This window comes from Nelumbo nucifera, chromosome 1 (genome assembly GCF_055504915.1).
Source record: "Nelumbo nucifera cultivar China Antique chromosome 1, China Antique-T2T, whole genome shotgun sequence".
Taxonomy (NCBI): Eukaryota; Viridiplantae; Streptophyta; class Magnoliopsida; order Proteales; family Nelumbonaceae; genus Nelumbo; species Nelumbo nucifera.
Genome location: NC_142649.1, coordinates 208,620,483 through 208,639,895, shown reverse-complemented (window position 1 = coordinate 208,639,895; position 19,413 = coordinate 208,620,483). Strand labels below are relative to the sequence as shown.

The 19,413-nt window shown below is 39.1% G+C and overlaps 1 protein-coding gene across 1 annotated transcript in view; it reads left to right on the top strand.

Annotated features, from left to right (window-relative positions):
* The window catches only part of B73 (molybdopterin biosynthesis CNX1 protein / molybdenum cofactor biosynthesis enzyme CNX1 (CNX1)), a 132,764-nt gene that overhangs the window by 27,191 nt on the left and 86,160 nt on the right, over positions 1-19,413 (top strand). Inside the window, exons 2-3 of the mRNA XM_088896028.1 lie at positions 1,078-1,204; positions 6,852-6,982. Of these exons, the coding sequence (XP_088752154.1) occupies positions 1,078-1,204; positions 6,852-6,982 (258 nt within the window). The remainder of the gene's footprint in view (positions 1-1,077; positions 1,205-6,851; positions 6,983-19,413) is intronic.

The following is a 19,413-nucleotide window of genomic DNA, read 5'->3' as shown; positions in this document are numbered from 1 at the left end:
GATATAACCCTCACAAAAGTCTACCGACATTTACAGGATCACACGATCCACTCGGTACATGACCAAGGAAAGAAATAAAAGAAGAAAGAAAACTTTAGGGTTGTACTAGTTGCAGATCTGATTTGATCAGCCCAGATTCAGTCCTCTGTTCCGCCCAGATTCAGCAACTTGAAGAGAAAAAATTTGGTCGCCCAGATTCAACAACCTTGCTCTGATACCATCTTGACAATAAATCCGATTGAAATATGAGGAAGTAGAGAAGAGAAGGAAAGAAGAGAGAAAGGAGAAGGAAGAAAGGAAGAAGAAAAAGTTTGGAGCAATAAAACCGTGTTGGCGGCGCCAGCTTTTATTATATTATATAGGGCGGCAGAAATAAGAAGGGAAAAGACCCTTGTGCCCCTGCTGTAAGTGATTACAATAACAGAAATAAAAAACGCTTTAACTAGCCAAACAGACCCTAACACAAATAACCAAATTATTTTAACAGTTAACTTCATTCCTTTCCCTTCCTTCCCCCTCTTCCTAACTCTAGACCCAATTGTCTCCTTTTCCTATTATAAACCTTGTTCTGAGATTCTCCTCCTTCCTCCCCTGCCCTCTGTCTTCTATTTGCCTTTGTTTTCTCCCATTTGTCCTCCTTTTAAACTCTCTTTTTACCCTCACTAATCTCCTTATTTAACCCTTCTAGTAGAGGAGTGTCCAGTACGAAGTATTGACTCACCTTTCCCCCTTCCTCTGCTCCTTCCTCCGAAATAATATTCTTTGGAGAAGAGATATGCTCCTCTCCCTATTCGAAGGAACACTCTCTCAACCCCGTCCCTTCTCCTTGTCCGTCATTAAAATTTTCCTCCCTATTATGTCCCTTTTCTTTATGCGGTTCGCACTCCCTACAGCTCACCTGTGCAACCCTACTTATCTTGTGAACAGCCCTACTTATTTCTAATGGATGTTGAGAGATAATGCCACCTGTCTTATATAAGATTACTTGATCACAGAAATATGAATGGACTTGTAAAGTTCTTGTCATTTCCTATTTAATTGACAATACACAAGTCCTTTGAGTTGTTTTTTTTGCAGGATGGCTATGCTGTAGTTGCTTCAGATGGCCCTGGTGAATATCCCATAATTACTGAATCAAGAGCTGGAAATGATGGCATTGGTGTGACAGTTACTTCTGGAAATGTTGCATATGTAACAACTGGAGGCAAGTTTATTTATCCTTATCCTCATCCTCATTCTCATCATCATCATCATTATTATTATTATTATTATCATTATCATTATCATTTCTTAGTGTGGATGAATAACAAGTTAAGTTTGTGTATCTTTGATATTTATCTCTTAGTCATCGAACTGTAATCTTTTCATGTCCTTTCTTTCAAGAACTCTGTCTCATTGTTTCTTGTTTAAGGGGAGTGCTTGTTGGTTTTCTCTATTTCTCGATAGATTAGATACTTCATCAAAGATAAATTAAAGTGGATGCCTCATAAAAATATATAAAGCCCTTGTGGAAGTAAGTTTTCCACTTTCAGATATGACATGCAGTACTATCAAAAATTAATATAGCACATGCAGTTCCTAAGAAATGAAACTAAGGTCGCTGTTATGTGCATTATTTTTGGTAAGTACTTTGGTTATGCTAACACTTAACATAAACCTTCATTCAAGTCCAGATTATTTTCTCCAATTCAGTTTCTTTTAATCAAAATTGGAATGAAATATAAACATTCCAGAAAGACTCCTGACTAGTAAACTTATAAGTAGCCTGCAAGGATGCTAGGTAGGTAAAGAACACTGAGTTAACTTGTTGCTATATTCAGGTTATACCTATGATGTTTCAATTTTTTTTGATAATAAGAAAAACGCTTTGGGATTACAAAAAAAAGAAAAGAAAAGGAGAAAAGGGTCTGATCTGTAAACTTGACCTAGAAAAGGCCTATGATTTGGTGGATTTCTTGCTAGAAGTGTTGAGGAATAGAGGCTTTGGGGAGAGATAGTGTAATTGGATGAAGGGTTGTATTACCTCTTGTCACTTCTCAATCTTAGTGAATGGAGTAGATTGGGACTTCTTTCCTGCAAAGAGGGGCCTTAGACAAGGAGACCCTTTGTCACCTTTCCTCTTCACCTTAGTAGTTGATGTCCTAAGTGTCTTGATTCCTAGGGCTGATTCAAGAAATCTACTAAAAGGTTGGAGAGTTGGGAGGCAACAAGTGATTGTCACTCACCTACAATTTGTGTATGATATCATTCTCTTTTATGAAGGGGAAATTGAGGAGATGGATAATTTGAGATTGGTGGTGATGCATTTTGAGAGAGTTTCCAATCTGAAAGTCAATTGGAACAAGAGTTGTGTAGCGGGGGTGAATTTACAGGAAGATGATGTGCATTTGGTGGCTAGGGCTTTAGGTTGCGAGGTAAGTGGTTGACCTCTGGTATATTTAGGTCTGCCCCTGGGGGCAAATTCGAGAACAAAAAGCTTTTTTACCCACTCTATCCAGTTTTGGAAAGTTTCACTAAGCTAGCAGGGTGGAAGAGAAATTATATCTCACTAAGGGGTAGAATAACTTTAATCAAGTCCACTTTGGCCAAGCTTCCGGTGTATTTTCTATCTACCTTTAAGCTTCTTGCCAAGGTTTCCAATAAGTTAGAAAAGGTCATGAGAGACTTTTTGTGGGAACCGAGTGACTCAAAAAAGGACCATTTAGTAAAGTGGGAAGTAGTTTCTAGGAAAAAGGAAGGGGGGGGGGGGTCTAGGCATTGGCAATATCAGATTAGGAAATGTAGCTTTGTTAGGAAAGTGGTTGTGGAGATTTCCTTTGGAGCAGGACAATTTCCCTAGGGCTTCTCATTTCTCCCCTTGGAAAGCAATTGCTGGAGTCTTGCCTTCCTTTTAGCCTTTCATCAGATTTGATGTGTGCTCAGGTAATAAAGTTCTGTTTTGGGAGGACCTTTGACTTGGGAGCACCCCCCTTAAGGATAGATTCCTGGTAATGTATTCTCTTTCCCTAAATAAATTCAAAACCATCTCATCACTTTGTGTGTTTGAGGGGACATGGGATTTGGGTTTGAGAAGAGGGTTGAGGGATTCAGATTTGATTTCTGCAGATGAGTTGTTCACTGTGTTAAGTTCAGTTTTCCTAGATCTTTCATGCCCAGACAGTAGAATTTGGAAAGAGTCTCCTTTGGGGACTTTCTCTTGTTCATCTTTTTTCAATGCCTTAGCTCGGTCTGGAATTGTGTCTGTCTCCTTTCCTTCTAAAGAAGTTTGACATTTTCTCGTGCCGCCAAAAGTTAGGGCTTTTTGCTGGGAAGTAGCTCTTCAAAAGATCAATACTATGGACTTCAAAGAAAAAGGCTATATTGGTGCCTTTCCCCACATGTCTGTTACCTTTGCTTAAGAAATGGTGAGACGGTGACTCATCTTTTGGTTTCTTGTCCTTTTGCTTCTTATTTGTGGGATTGGTTCTCTTCTTTGTTTGGTTGCACATGGAATCCCTCCTCGGGTGTGCTGAACCTTTTTGACTCTAGCTTCTTCTGACAACCAAGAAAAAGAGGTAGGGTAATGTGGAGAATAAGAAGAACAACCATCCTATGGTCAATTTGGGAAGAAACAATAGGATCTTCCTAGGGCAAGAAAAATCCAAGGAAGCACTTGTTGAGTTTGTCACCATCAAGGTTATGCATTGACTGAAAGTACCTCATCTCTTCAAGGACTTCTCATCTGACTTAATTAGATATTGGAGTGCTATAGCTGTATCCTCTCCTTCCTCCCCTGTGGTACAAGAAAGTTGGGTACCACTGCCTCAGTTCAGGGTGAAGCTAAACTTTGATGGAAGCTCCTTGGGTAATCTAAGTCAGTCGGGAGTTGGGGGTGTGTTCAGAAACGAGGAAGGAAAAGTCTTGGCCCTTTACTTGGGCCCAATTGGAGTGGGATTCATTAAGGGCAGAAATAAGGTTTGAAACTGGTGAAACAATGGGGAATGTAACAATTAGAAGTGGAAGGAGACTCCAAGCTGGTAATAGGGTGGATGCAATCTGGAAACTTGGGAGTTTGGTCTCTTAGACAGCCTCTAAGAGAGATTATTAGCTTAGCAAGGGAGATTGGGGTGCATTTTAAATGGGTAAGAAGGTCAGCAAATGGAATGGCTGATACTTTCACTAAGCAAGAGCTACTAGGGAGGCTTTGTTTTGGGCTTGTTTGTAAGTTTTGTTTTTTTTTTTTTTCCATCCATTTTGTGGGTGGTAAGTCTGTAATCTTTTCAATTCTCTAATGAAAGTTACCATTTCCTACAAAAAAAAAAGAAGAAGAAAAGAAAAACGCTTTGATTATAAGAGAAAACAAAGATTACAAGTTCATGGTATAGAACTTTCACTCACAAAGATCACAAGTTCAAAAAGCCTATGATGTTTTGAGTTTGAAATAGTTTAGCCAATGTAAAACTTCTAGGTTGTACATTTTTGTTAATAACAGGATACTATAACCAATGAAAAATATGGTTAATAATTGGATGCTATAGTCAATGTAAAAATTCTAGGTTCTCTTGTGCCTCTTTCTTTAACTTGCTTGCTCGGTCTAACACTGTGGGGGTAAACTTCTCTGTGAGAAAAATATGGTGCAAACCAATTCCACCTAAAGTACAAGCTCTTTGATGGGAAATGTTCCTAGGGAAGGTAAACACCTGTGATTTGCTACAGAGAAGAAGGCCGAATACTTGCCTTTCTCCTCATGTGTGTGTTCTTTCCAAGGCTTGTGGTGAAACCCTTTCTCACTTACTATTTTCTTGCTCATTTGTATCTTGTATTTGGGACTACATCTGTTCTCTCTTTGGTTGCAGATGAATTCCCCCACGAGACATAATGAGCCTTTTCAACCCAAATTTCCTAAGGCAACAGGAAAAAAGGGGAAGACCGAAGATGTATGTGGAAGGTAGTACATGCAGCCATGGTTTGGTCTATTTGGAGGAAAGAAACCAAAGGATATTCAATGAGAAAAGTAAGTCGTTGGAGGAGGTGATCGGAGCCATTAAAATCAGATCAGTACATTAGGTTAAAACAATGGAGATGTTCAAGAGTATTCCTATTGATGACCTCTTAAGAAATTGGAGAGAAGTGGCATTATCAGAACCACTTAAAGAAAGTCCAAGAATGGAGTGGTGACCACCAGGTTTAAATAAGCTAAAGCTAAACTTTGATGGCAGATCCTTTGGCAACCCAAGAAGAGCAGGAATCAGAGGTGTCTTTCGGAACCATCAATTTGTAGTAATGGCCTTGTACTCTGGACCAATCGGTTTTGGTGACTTGGTTCAGGCTGAATCAAAAGCACTGTTGCATGGACTGAAGCTTGCTGAACAATTAGGGGCAAGAGATTTGGAAATTGAAGGAGATTCCCTTTTGGTCATAACATGGCAAAGCAAGTTGAGTCAGCACCCTGGAAACTCAGATTTACATTCAGACAAATTGACCAACTTGCAAAGAAATATAATTCAAAGTTTCAAACTTTGGATGGATCTGTTGCATGGACTGAAGCTTGCTGAACAATTAGGGGCAAGAGATTTGGAAATTGAAGGAGATTCCCTTTTGGTCATAACATGGCAAAGCAAGTTGAGTCAGCACCCTGGAAACTCAGATTTACATTCAGACAAATTGACCAACTTGCAAAGAAATATAATTCAAAGTTTCAAACTTTGGATGGATTAAAAGGGAAGCAAATGGGCTAGCAGATCTGTTAGCTAAGCAGGGAGCTGATAGACCATCCTTATTTTGGGCATTGCTGTAACCTGTTATTATCTTGGGCTTCATTTTTGTGCCTGTAACAAGTTTTTTTTTTTTTTCTAAATTAATAAATGATTTTTCTTTGCTGATAAAAAAAAGGATGCTATAACCAAATGAGCTAATAAGCTTTTTTGAAATATTTTAATTCTTCCAGAACGTAAGTTTGCATATTCATCTGTATTTGTCTTTTGATTTATTTTCAAAAGTGGCACCTCACTTTGTTCAGGCATGTGCCTTGTCTCATGTGTAGAAATTAATGAGGTTTCAGAAGGTCTTCCTTTGTTTGCTGAATAGAGTGAAATTTATTTGGTTTGGTTTGAGTTAAGAAGTTTAAATTGGTTTTATTTGGTTAGTTTGGGCCAACAAGTCTTATGCTTGGATTTGCAAGACATTTGGGATACATTGGCTTAATGAGTTTTTTTTTTTTTTGATAAGTAAAATTTTATTAATTATAAATAACAAATATGTACATGGCTTACATGCACCCTTTGGAGAGTAGTCACTACTTCCTTTCCCCTGAAGATTTGCTTTACAACTGTGGTTTGAGAAGGTATTCTTTTTTTTCCTGATTGCTTAGGGGGCTAGAGAAGGTATTCTTTTGTTTGCTGAATATTCTCCCAATGCTGGGAATTCTTCCCTTGTCACCCAAATTTGGGCTTACTACCAATTTCTTGGAAGGATTGTCGAATCTATCCATTGAAAACTTTGGTTTGAATCAACTGACTACACGAATTATATAGTTTTTTTTCCTGAGGAATGAATTAATGTACTTTGTGTACAGTAGGCATTTTAAGATGCTAGTTTATATTTTCTTTGAGTATTTTACTGACTTCCCTGAGTTGAAGACCTAGTTTCAGCCAGCAACTAGTAACAAACTTGCATATTCATAGAAAATAAAATAGGAAAAAAAGGTCGACTAGGAAGGCATGTTCTTTTTGGCACTATTAGAAAAGGAAATAAAAGAATTGATTTTTAGGCAAGATAATATAATTTTTTTTGAAATTTTATTAATTGATAATTTCACTGTATTCATGGGAAAACTTTATTTTTAAATATTAATTCATTTTTCTTTCCACCAGGGCCGATACCTAATGGTGCCAATGCTGTAGTGCAAGTTGAGGACACTGAACTTGTAGAAGGTGCCTTAGGTGAATCAAAGCGAGTCAAGATATTGGTGCAAGCTAGACAAGGCCTTGATATTCGTCCTGTGGTATAAGTTTATCACCTTTTCACTTTTACATTTGTGAAAGTAATCACAAATAGAGCTTGTTTGATGAAAATAACTTTTTTTTTCTCTTTCAAATTATGTGAAATTGGAGTAGTTTCTTATTAGGAACAGAGAAACCTTACTAGTAATATAATTGAATAGAAGAGGCTAAAATCTCCTTACCACCTCCTTAGCACACTGGTCCCAACTATATAGGGCTTTTATGACTGGATAGAGACCTAGCCCCTGGTATGTTAGCACATAGTGGTCCCTCTCAGACTCAAACCCCCTGTTTTCATGCTTGGAACCAAGGTTCAAAGTATCGGAATTGCAAAGTGTATCGGAAAGGCAATTTTAAGAGACGTATCGGGATACGCCTTGGATACACATGCACATCGGAGAAAAATTAAGATACGCATAAATATGCTTGGGAACACTATAAATACTTTAACAAATCATAAAAATACATCAATGAAACTAAATATAAGACCTCAATGAGGTGTACATACATTAAATTAATATATTTTAATGGTTTTATGAAGAAATATTTTGTAACTAATTATAATTTCATTAAAATCCTATGTTTAACTATAATTTATAAATTATAATTCTTAAGTTTTAATGTTTTATGGGATGAGAAAAACCCAACTCTCCTATCCAACCATAAAACATGCATTGGTACACTTCTATGTGAAAATATAATTATTAATGATTTATTATTTAAATAATTATTATTTATTATTCATTTCCAAAAATTATAAAAAATAAATAAACATTATATAATATATTCAAAAAACAGTTTTTAAAGAAGAAATTTCAATTGCTTTGTGGATATGATAGATCATCCATAGAATTATAATATATTCAATCATTGTGATCAAATGATTAAATATAATTAATTAATTATTTATTTTTTAATTCTAAAAATATAAAAATAAAAAATAATTATTAAAGAAGAAATTTCAATTGGTCTATGGATATGATAGATCATCCATAGAATTATAATATATTCAATTGTTGTGATCAAATGATAAAATATAATTAATTATTATTTATTTTTTAATTCTAAAAATAAAAAAATAAAAAGAATATATTAAAGAAGAAACTTCAATTGCTCTATGGAAATGATAGATAAATCCATAGATCTAAAACATATTTAGTCTTTATAGGTAGAGAAAAAATTACATTTTCAAATTTTTTGTCAAGTTATATTTTCCCCAAATTTCTTCATGAAATTTCCATAAATCTACTGATAACACAAAAAAATTGTGATTTTGAATGTAAGAAATGTAGATCAACATAAATTTCAACATTCAAGAAAAAAAAAGAAATCACAAGATATTATAAAAAATTGAAAAAATTTACCTATTTTTGCCATTTTTTTTTCAAAATTTGAAAAACTAAAAAATTAACGATTCACACTTGTTTCTTGCAAACGTTTGCAAATCTAGCACTCTAGAATGAAGTTTGGAGTTTTAAAATCATTTGGGGGTGAAAGAATGCTTATTTCGGGGAAAAGAAGCTTGCTTTTCCCCTTTAATTTTTTATTTTAGTTTTTGGCCGTATCTTTTTCGTCGATACGCTACCGATACACCCTGATACACCCCTGATACGCCCTCGATATGCCCTCAATACGCCTTGATACACACCCAATATGCCCTCAATACTCATGAAAAAAAGATGAAATGTCCGATTTCCATGCATATCCCGTATCTATTTTTCAAAGATACGATACCATACGCCCTATATTGGGTGTATCGTATCGAAATTTTAAACCTTGCTTGGAACCCCCACCTCCTCAAGGAAAAAAAGTGCAGGTACAAAAGAAAAGTGAGAGAAAAAAAAAAGTAAAATGGACCATTGAGTCTAAGAGTACAAGTTATGCTTATGTTTGAGTGTGAGGCGCCCGGGCCTGGGGAAAAACTGCTTGGGTGTCACACGCAAAATAAAAAAAAAATTTAAATGGACAGCATATACATCTTGGTGATGCAGGATCTTTATGATTCAGCACCATACTTGTAACCCATTTAGGTCTAAATGTGTAGCACAACAAGAACTAAGAGAGAAAGAAGAGAAGAGAAGAAGAGTGATGGAAATAAGATGGAAACCTTGGGCAATCACACGATTCACACCTAAGGGTGAGGGCAATCACACCCCCAACTTGGCAATCACACCAAATTCTGTAGAGAACTTTCTTTCATCATTCACAAAAACAGTCCCCAAATGAGCCTTACAAGCTTAATAAGAAGAGCTTCCAAAGGAAGAAACTTGCCCCCCAAGTTACTTTCCCAACAAGCCACTTACAAAAAGAAGCTAGAGTAGACTAAATCTGCCCCAAACAATTACAAACATAAATCCAAACAAAAGGAAATTACCAGACTAAGACCTGTTCCCAAACATAACCCCCTAAGCATGCAAAATTACAAAACTACCCTTACTGTCCAGAAATGTAAGAAAACCAAATAAGTCCTGTCCAGCGGCAAACTCATCCACACAATGAGCATCTTAAGGTGGATTGAAGGCTCTAGTCTTCCCAAGTTGATCCACTGCTAACCCAGCTCCCATGTGGGCCCCACGTCTTCATAATGGTGCCAAATGAGCATAGGAGCAGCTTTGGTTATCTTTTGGTATGCCTTAAGTTGATCCCCATCACATGGTTAAGATTCCTATTTTACTCTTAGATTTTCTTCAAAACCGATTGCTTATCCCTCCCAGAATCCTGTTCAGCACCAGTAATGTTCCAATAGTAGAGCCAAATCTATCAGATAATAGCTAATTAGTTCTCAATTTCAGATGAATCATATGATTTTCCCTTTAAAATCCTTATATTTGTTTCATTGCAAAATCCTGCAAGATTGCAAAAGGACCATAATAAAAGAAATGTCACCTTGAGCTCAAAAGGAACCCAAGACCAGGACATGAAAACATCATACAGATTACATGGGCATGTTTGTTCTACTATGAACAACAAAACAAGAAATGCTAAATGCTTGTTAGAATGAAAGAATAAGCTGCTTCCCATTTTCTGTGTTTCTTTTGCGCAAGATAGACCTATTAGCCATATGGAAGCCTTGATCTGTAAATTATCAACTGTGACTGCCTTGCATAAAGTTATATTCATGTAAAAGGTTTCACCACAGGCTGAGCCAACTTCCCTAAATTTTTTCCAATAGGAGAAAATTTGGCCCAGCTTGAAATTAATTAATTACAATAGGAACTTGCATAAATCAAAATATATAAGCACAACATGTAAAACAAATTCAAAGTGGAAGTGAAAGTAGAAATAAGTGCAACATACAAAACAAATTAAGTGTTTTAAAATTTTATTATCTCAAATCAAAATATATAAGCACAACATAGAAAACAAATTCAAAGTGAAAGTGAAAGTAAATGATGGGCTTATTTTCTCCTTTTTCTATGGATGACATTTCATGGAATTGGACTATGATAGCAAGAACATCTTCAAAAAAGAAGAAGGGCTGTCTGTGGATGAAATTGAGTAGGGCATTTGTAAAGTTGAATTTTGATGGTAGTAGTATTGGAAACCCGAGGCCTTTGAGTATAGGGGGTGTGTTATGGCGGCTGTGTTTGGTGTGCAGAAGGCTGTGGAAATGGGTGGTGTGTCCAACCTAATTATAGAGGGTGATTTAATAGTGATAATAAACTGCTTAATGAATGAGGAAAAAGTGATTTGGATGAGTAGAAATCACTGTTTGTAAATCAAGATGAATTCCTTGTGAAGAGAAAGAAGAAGAAGATGAAGAGTTTCAGCAGTAGAGAAGAAAAGAGAGGAAAGAAAGAGCGGGATGTTAACCAGAATTGAATTAGTTTTGGCTGCCAACCCTTCATTATATTTTATACTTAACTTAAAAGAATGAAAGATTACAGGAATGCCCTTAGTAGGGCGGCTAATAAAGTAGCTAAACAGTCACAACTAAAAACATAAGCTAATGGGCCTAAAGCCCAACAACTTCCTAACTTAACAACTTAAAATAAGAACAAAACAACTGGGCCCAATAACTAGAAATCGGCCCAACTCAACACTCCCCCTCAAGTTGGGAGTAAATGTCACACATTCCCAACTTGTGTAGATCATGCTCCAGCTTGTTCCTTGCAACACCTTTTGTGAGAACATCAGCATGCTGCAGATCAGAAGCAATGTATGGGAGACAAACTTCCCTAGAAGTCAACCTTTCTCTGATGAAATGTCTATCCACTTCAATGTTCTTAGTCCGGTCATGCTGAACTGGGTTATGGGCAATGTTAATAACTGCCTGGTTATCACAGTACATCATAGGTTCTTCTACCTGTACACCAATCTCTCCCAATAGGGAATGGATCCAGAGAAGTTTTGAAACTCCATGTGCCATGGCCCTGTATTCAGTTTCAGCACTTGATCTTGCCACCACTTTCTGTTTCTTACTCTTTCACGAAACAAGGTTACCCCCAATAAGGGTGCATACTCCTGAAGTAGATCTCCTGTCATCAAGGCATCCTGCCCAATCTGCATCTATATAAGCCTCTAGTTTCAACTGTCCATGCTCAGCAAACAATACGCCTCTGCCCGGGTGTCCCTTCAAATAAGCAAGAATCCTGTCAACAACCTCCCAATGCTGAACTCGTGGAGCATGCATGTATTGACTTACCACACTTACTACATAGGAAATGTTGTCTTGTCATACACAAGTATAGCAGCCTCCCCACAAGTCTCTGATATCTCCTAATGTCCTTTACTGGTTCACCTTTTGATGCATTAATTTTATGATTCTGATCAATAGGAGTACTGATTGCCTTTGTTCCAAGCTTCCCTGTTTCTTGAAGAAGATCCAAGACATATTTCCTCTGAGAGAAAAATTCCATGTTTTGATCTTGCAACTTCAATGCCTAAGAAGTATCTAAGTTCTCCAAGATCCTTAATTTCAAATTCTTTGTGTAAATTCTTCTTCAAACAATCAATCTCACTTAGGTCATTCCCTGTGACAACAATATCATCCACATAAACAATTAGGACTGACACCAAGGATCTCTTTCACTTCACAAACAAGGTATGATCGGATTGAGTCTGAGTGTAGCCAAAAGCAACCAAGGCCTTCCTGAACCTGTCAAACCATGCTCTGGGAGATTGTTTCAAGCCATAAAGTGACTTCTTAAGCCTACATACCTTTCCCTTTTCAGCATCACTGTAGAAGCCAGTTGGAAGGTCCATATACACTCCCTCTTGCAGATCCCCATTTAGGAAAGCATTCTTCACATCAAGTTGAAACAGGGGCCAAGAGTATGTGGCAACAAGAGAAAGAAGTATCCGAACAGAGGTCATCTTTGCAACTGGTGCAAATGTCTCTAAGTAATTAAAGCCATAGGTCTGTGTGTACCCTTTTGCAACAAGTCTGGCCTTGTACCTTTCTATACTTCCATCTGCCTTATATTTTACTGTGTAAACCCATCTGCATCGAACAGTCTCCTTGCTCTCTGGTAGGTCCACAATCTCCCATGTCTGATTCTTAATTAAAGCTTCCATCTCTTCTTGCATAGATGTCTTCCACTCAGGTTTGGAGAGAGCCTCATTGACACCCTTGGGTATAGACACAGAGTCAAGAGAGGAAAGAAAAGCACGATAGGAAGGAGAAAGTCCACTGTAGGATAAGTACTGTGAAATACAATGAGCAATACACTTTCTCTTCCCTTTTCTGAGGGCAATAGGAAGGTCTAGGTTATCTGTAACGGGATTAGTAGAATCAATGGGAACTAAAACAATAGAGGGATCAAGAGGAATACCTGAATCCGTGTCAGCTGAATCTGGAGTCTCCAAGGAACCGGCTGGAAGTGATGTGAGTTCTGTTGTAGTGGAATCAACCTCCCTGTGAAGTCTCTGTCGTGAGTAACGCTGAGAAGCAGGATGCAAGGGAGGTGGTAAGGTAGGTGACACAGGAGGATCAGGCACAAGAGTGGACACAGGGACTGGAACTGGGAGAGGGATAGACTGCTCACTCACTTCCCCAAAACACTCCCCCTAAGAAGGATTCTTCGAGAAGAAGTATGTGGAGGCAAAAAAAGTGACATCCATAGTAACATACCGACTCCCAGAGACTAGATCATAGCAGCAGTATACCCTTTCTGATTTTCTGCATATCCAAGGAAGACACTTCTTTGCCTTCGGGTCAAGTTTCGAGCGGTGAGGACCAAGGATATGTGCAAAGCAGACACACCCAAACACCCTGAGAGGAATATGAAACATCTCTCCCTCAGGAAAAAGAGGACTGAATGTGGTGCTGAATCCAAGTATACGAGAGGGCACCCTATTAATCAAATATACTGTTGTGAGAACTGCATCACCCCAAAACCGAACTGGAATTGTAGATGTGATCATCATGCTTCTTGCAATCTCAACAATGTGTCTGTTCTTCCTTTCTACAACACCATTCTGCTATGAATTGTAGGAACAACTGCTCTGATGGTCAACACCATATTCTAACAGATATGAAGCAAGGTGTTTTTCAAAATATTCCCTGGCATTGTCTGATCTGAACACCTTTATTCGTGTTCCAAACTATGTTAGCACCATTTGATGAAATTTCCTTATGGTACCTCATCTCGGGATCTCATCAAGTAAACCCAAGAATATCGAGAGAAATCATCCACAAATAAGAGAAAATATCGATAACCACCCATAGAAGGAACATGATAAGGTCCCCACACATCGGAATGAATAACATCAAAAGAGGAAGAACACCTTTTATTACTAGCTTTAAAGGAATGTCTACAATGCTTTCCAAGTTGACAACCTTCACACTCTAGATTTGACAAACTAACAGACTCAAATAGCTATGGAAACAAAAGACTCAAAGAAGAAAAAGGCAAATGACCCAAACGGTTATGCCAAAGCATAATCTGACCCACGGACCCTGACTCACTATCCTTGCTGACATGATGACTCTGATGAGGAGGAAGCACATCCAGGAGGTAGATTCCATTCACTTCATGACCACTCCCAATCGTCCTCTTTGAATCCAGATCTTGCAAGATACAATGATCAGGAGAAAAATTTACTGAACAATTTAGGTTCTTAATCAAACTACTAATAGATAACAAATTAGTGCTCAATCTGGGAACATGAAGGACAGAGGGAAGGGAAATGGAATCACTAATCTTGACAGATCCCTTCCCAATAATGGGAACATGAGATCCATCAGCTGTGGAGACCCTGTCTCTGCCAGAATAGAGCTGGTAAGAGGAAAAGATGGTAGAGCTATGGGTCATGTGCTCTGAGGCTCCAGAATCTATAATCCAAGGAGGTCCCTCCTTACCTGAAGTAGAAACATAATTTGCAGTGGCATGTGAACTACCTGTGTGAGAAAAGGAAGTAGAATGAACTCCACCAGAACCACTTGTACCTTGTTGTCCGCCTGTTGCTGAACTAGAACTGGCTGTATCCCACTGGTTCAGAAACTGCCCATACCTCTCAAGTTCGGCCCTTACTGCAGTAGCTACAATAGACTCCAGAGCAGCTGTAGTAGGAGGGGCCGAAATGTCACCAGTGATTGCCATGTGAGCATTTCCCCTCTTATTTTTGAGTCTATTCGGCACAAGATGTGGATGAAGCTTCCAACAAGTATCTCTTGTGTGTTTAGGCTTCTTACAATAGTCACAGATCAAATCTTTTTTGTCTTCCTTCTTGATTTCACTGCCACCCCGGTCTATACGTTGTTTAGGTCTCATAGTGCTAACCATGGCTGACTGATCAAACCCAGAGTTTTTCATCATCACATTTCTCCTGCTCTCCTCCCCTGACACAAAGGCATATGCTTGGGAGAGGGTAACACTGTCCCTGGAAAGAATGTGATGTCTTGCAATGTCATACTCGGGATTAAGGCCAGCAAGAAATTCAAACACCCTGTACTTCTCTAGGTGTTTCTGGTAGACAACTGCATCCTTAGTGGTTTCCCAAGCAAATGTCTTTAAATGGTCAATCTCCTGCCACAGAGTTTTAAGTCCTGAAAAGTAAACTTTAATAGGTCTATCTCCCTGCCTTGTAGCAATAATCTGATTTCCCAATTGACAAGTCCTAATAACATTCTCTCTCTGTGAATAGGTTTCTACAACCCCATCCCATATTTCCTTAGTTGTATTTGCCCATAAAAAGTTTTTACTTATATTGGGCAACATAAAATTACATAGCCAAGCCATCACCATATAGTTCTCCTGTACCCACCGGGAGCTGTTAGTTTCGGGTTTCACTTCTTCACCAATGATATACTCTAACTTCCCACGAGCACCAATGCCCATCTTTGCAGATTGTGACCATTCTAAGTAATTCGAACCTTCCAACTTAACTGTAGTAATGGTCCTAGCCCCGAAAAGGTCTCCAACACTGAAGGGATGAGAGATCCATCGTATGGATGCCGAAATCTTGCGGAATAAGTTGGGCGAATTTCAAAAATTTCTCTCCCTTCCAACTGGGAATCGAATTCCCTATTTAGAAAATCATATTTTCAAGGATCAATCTTGAACCATAAACTGAACCAGATCTGAACCAAAAGGAGTAGGAGAGATGTATACCTGATACAGAGAAATATTATCTCTCAATGAAGGTGTTCACGCCCAAGGAAGGATCCAAAGACTGCTCCCACTGAAGATGGCGCAGTGTAGGATGGAGCAGAATCAACAGTGTTCTTTTCCAAGAACTCTGTCCTTTGCAAGAAATAGCAGGATGGCACGTGAGCACAGCTTCCTATCAATCCTTTCACAAAGAATTGATGTCAAGATTGAATCTTGGCTTCTCCCACAACTGGAGATCAAACTGGCAAACTAGGCGGCAAGAACAAGGAGGCGACAAGAAAGAATTCTGTAGGGTTGCTTAATTCTTCCTTATGTGTTTTCATTTAGCACTAAAGAGGATGTGAATTATCTTTTTAAAGGCTGCCGCCCCTTCTTTCTCTTGTAACCCTAAAGGATTAGCTCCTAATCCAATTAGGACTTGATGATCCAAATCTGATTTGGATCAGACATCCCTTTAGGTGATAAGGATAAACCCTTATCTTATCTGCAGATTAGATTAGCCTTCTCCTAATCTTATTAGGAGGTTTCTAGATCTGAATCACATTCAGATCTGGACTCTCTGAGTGGATAGGGTCAAGACCCTATCCTATCTGCTAATCCATCTCAGAATTCGCCCCATAATTAACTAATTAAATAGCCCAGTTCGAAATGGGCTTTAAGCCCATTAAGCTTGTGTGCTCACTTAACCTTCCTAACTGCTGCCCAGTTGGGTTTCCTTGTATGGCGTGGGACCCAAGTATTGATCTACACATCAGCCACATGGGTTCGGCCCAGCCTTTGTTATAAGGCCTGGCCGAATACACTGTTATGGACAGTGCACCCCCTGAATCCCATCAAATGGGCTCTATGGGCCCAACACTTACCCTAAGTGCAGTATCATAATCCGACAGCCCAATGGGCTCTATGGGCCCAGCCTTTGGTATATCAAAGACAGCCCAATCCGACACCTAGTGCAGTATCATAATCGAGTCTAGGGGTCGGGTGTAACTTTCCAGTTTTGCCCATTAGTCTCCAAGGTCCAGGGCAATACTGGAAATCTGGTCCAGTTCAAAGATTCAATTAATCCTACACTGTATGTGCCTAGGGTCTCACCCTGGCAGCTGAGATAGGCTACCCCAACCGACTTGGTGGCACAACAGTGTCAGCCTTATCAGGATAGGTCTCCCCAGGCCGACCCACTGGCTGTGTACATTCTAAACTAACACGAGTCTCATTAAGTGTCCAGTTTAAGGGTATTACACAGAAACATACCAAGGGAACATGAATCAAATATGTACTTTTATTCATTTACAATAAACTCATAATGTACATCATTCTGATTGAAGCTAAGGGCATACAAAACTGTCTAACAGCTCCCACTTGCACTTAGGTCCAATCAGGTACAAGCCGGAGTCCCATGCTTTCCACGTGTTTCTCAAACACTTTCTGTGATAGTGGCTTTGTCAATGGGTCTGCTACATTTTCCGCTGACGCTACCTTCTGAATCAGGACATCCCCTCTACCAACAATCTCCCGTAGTACGTGGTACTTCCTCTCGATGTGCTTCGACTTCAAGTGGGCTCGTGGCTCCTTAGCGTGAGCAATGGCTCCATTGTTGTCACACAACAATGGGATGGGTGATGTGCTGGACGGAAATACTCCCAACTCGTGAACGAACTTCTTCATCCACACGGCTTCTTTGGCAGCCTCACTTGCGGCAATGTACTCGGCAGTAGACCCCTGTTTGCTGCTTTTCCAGCAAACAACACACGATCCTATCGTGAAAACATATCCAGATGTAGACTTTCTATCATCTGGATCCGACTGGAAATCGACATCTGTATACCCTTGGATCTGTAGTGAGCTACCATCGAATACTAGACAAAAACTCTTTTGTCCTTCGAAGGTACTTAAGTATGTTTTTCACAGCAGTCCAGTGGCCTGAAATCTGCTTACTACACTCACTACCTGAGCAATGTCAGGACGAGTGCACAACATGGCATACATGATGCTCCCTACGGCAAAGGCATAGGGAACGTCTTTCATGCCATCAATCTCCTCAGAAGTCTTGGGAGACATCTTCTTGGAGAGAGTGACTCCGTGCCTGAAAGGAAGATTTCCTTTCTTGGAGTTTTCCATGCTGTATCTTTTGACTATTTTGTCAATGTAAGCAGATTGGGATAATCCTATTATCCGCTTCAATCTACCTCTATAGATTCGAAGACCCAGTATATAGGAGGCTTCTCCAAGATCTTTCATGGAGAATTGCTGTGAAAGCCATACTTTCACCGTATTTAACATTCCTACATCATTCTTAATGAATAGAATGTCATCTACATACAGAACCAAGAATGTAACCTTATCTCCACTGTACTTCCTGTAGACACAGGGTTCATCCGGATTCTGCTCGAGGTCAAACGATTTGATAGCAGAGTCAAAACGGATGTTCCAACTTCTAGAAGCTTGCTTAAGTCCATAAATGGATCTATTAAGTTTACATACCATGTTTTCCTGACCTGTAGCAATGAAGCCTTGCGGCTGCTGCATACAGATATCTTCAGTAAGATCTCCATTCAGGAATGCAATTTTGACATCCATCTGCCAAATCTCATAATCATGGTATGCTGCTACAGCTAGCAGGATCCTAATGGATTTAAGCATGGCCACAGGCGAAAAGGTTTCCTCATAATCGATGCCCTCTTTCTAAGTGTACCCTTTCGCCACTAGACGAGCTTTGAAGGTCTTAACCCTACCATCGGGGCCCTTCTTCCTCTTGTAAATCCATTTGTAACCGATTGCTTTTACCTCGGAGGGCGGATCTACCAGAGTCCAGACAAAATTGGTCTCCATTGAGTCTATCTCTGCTCTCATGGCCTCCACCCACTTCTGGGAATCTATGTCCAATATAGCTTCCGCATAAGTCACGGGATCCTCCTCACTAGTCAAGGTTTCCACCAGGTAACTATCCTGGTCATAACCATAACAGATTGATGGCCTGGATACCCGAGTGGATCTTCTAGGTTGGTCACTACCTGGAACTTGTGGGACATCTCCCACTGCTCCTGAGCTCTCCTCATCAAGAACAACTTCCTAACGATGGGTGTCCAGGATGTAATCGGTTTCCAAGAATTGTACATTTCGTCTGCAGAACACTTTCTGCTCACTTGGGTCATAGAATAGGTAACCTACAGAGCCTCTTGGGTAGCCTACAAATAGGCAACGGCTGATCTTGGATTCCAACTTGTCTGCACTCGTTCTTTTAACGTGTGCTGGACAACCCCAAATCTTCAAGTGTCTGACACTTGGTTTATTTCCGGTCCAAAGTTCATATGAAGTGAAAGTGAAAGTAAACATGTGTGGATCATATCAAAGTGCTTTAAGCACTGAACAATTCAAACATGCAAAACTCTTGATGTGTTTGTCTATCTCCTAGTTGCATTACTTCAAGTATCTAGTGTTTGTAGGCTGCTTTCCTGCTCATATTGCCATAGTACTATGGCATGAATGGGTCTTCCAAACATTGATTCCCTGAAGGAGGAAATCAGTTGTACTTAAATTTTATTTAATGAAGTCATTTCAGTTATTGATAAAAAAATGGATGAAATCAGAAGTAATCTTTTTGGCTTGCTATGTTCTTGGCTGGGTGTACAAAGGTTATTTCAGGGTGTCCAACTGAATTCTTTTATGCAAGTTGAACCTTTTTTTAGATGAAACTTGTATATTCCCATTTCCCAATGCACAGGTCCTCTTTGTACATGGGCTGATGTACTTTTGTTTAATCTTCAATATAATACTTCACCTTCTTCAAAAGAAAAAAAAGGAAAGAAAAAAGAACGTCTAAGAGATTTCGGTAATAAGCTGTTATTGTGGCTCAGCAAGTTGGTTGCTTAGGGACATTG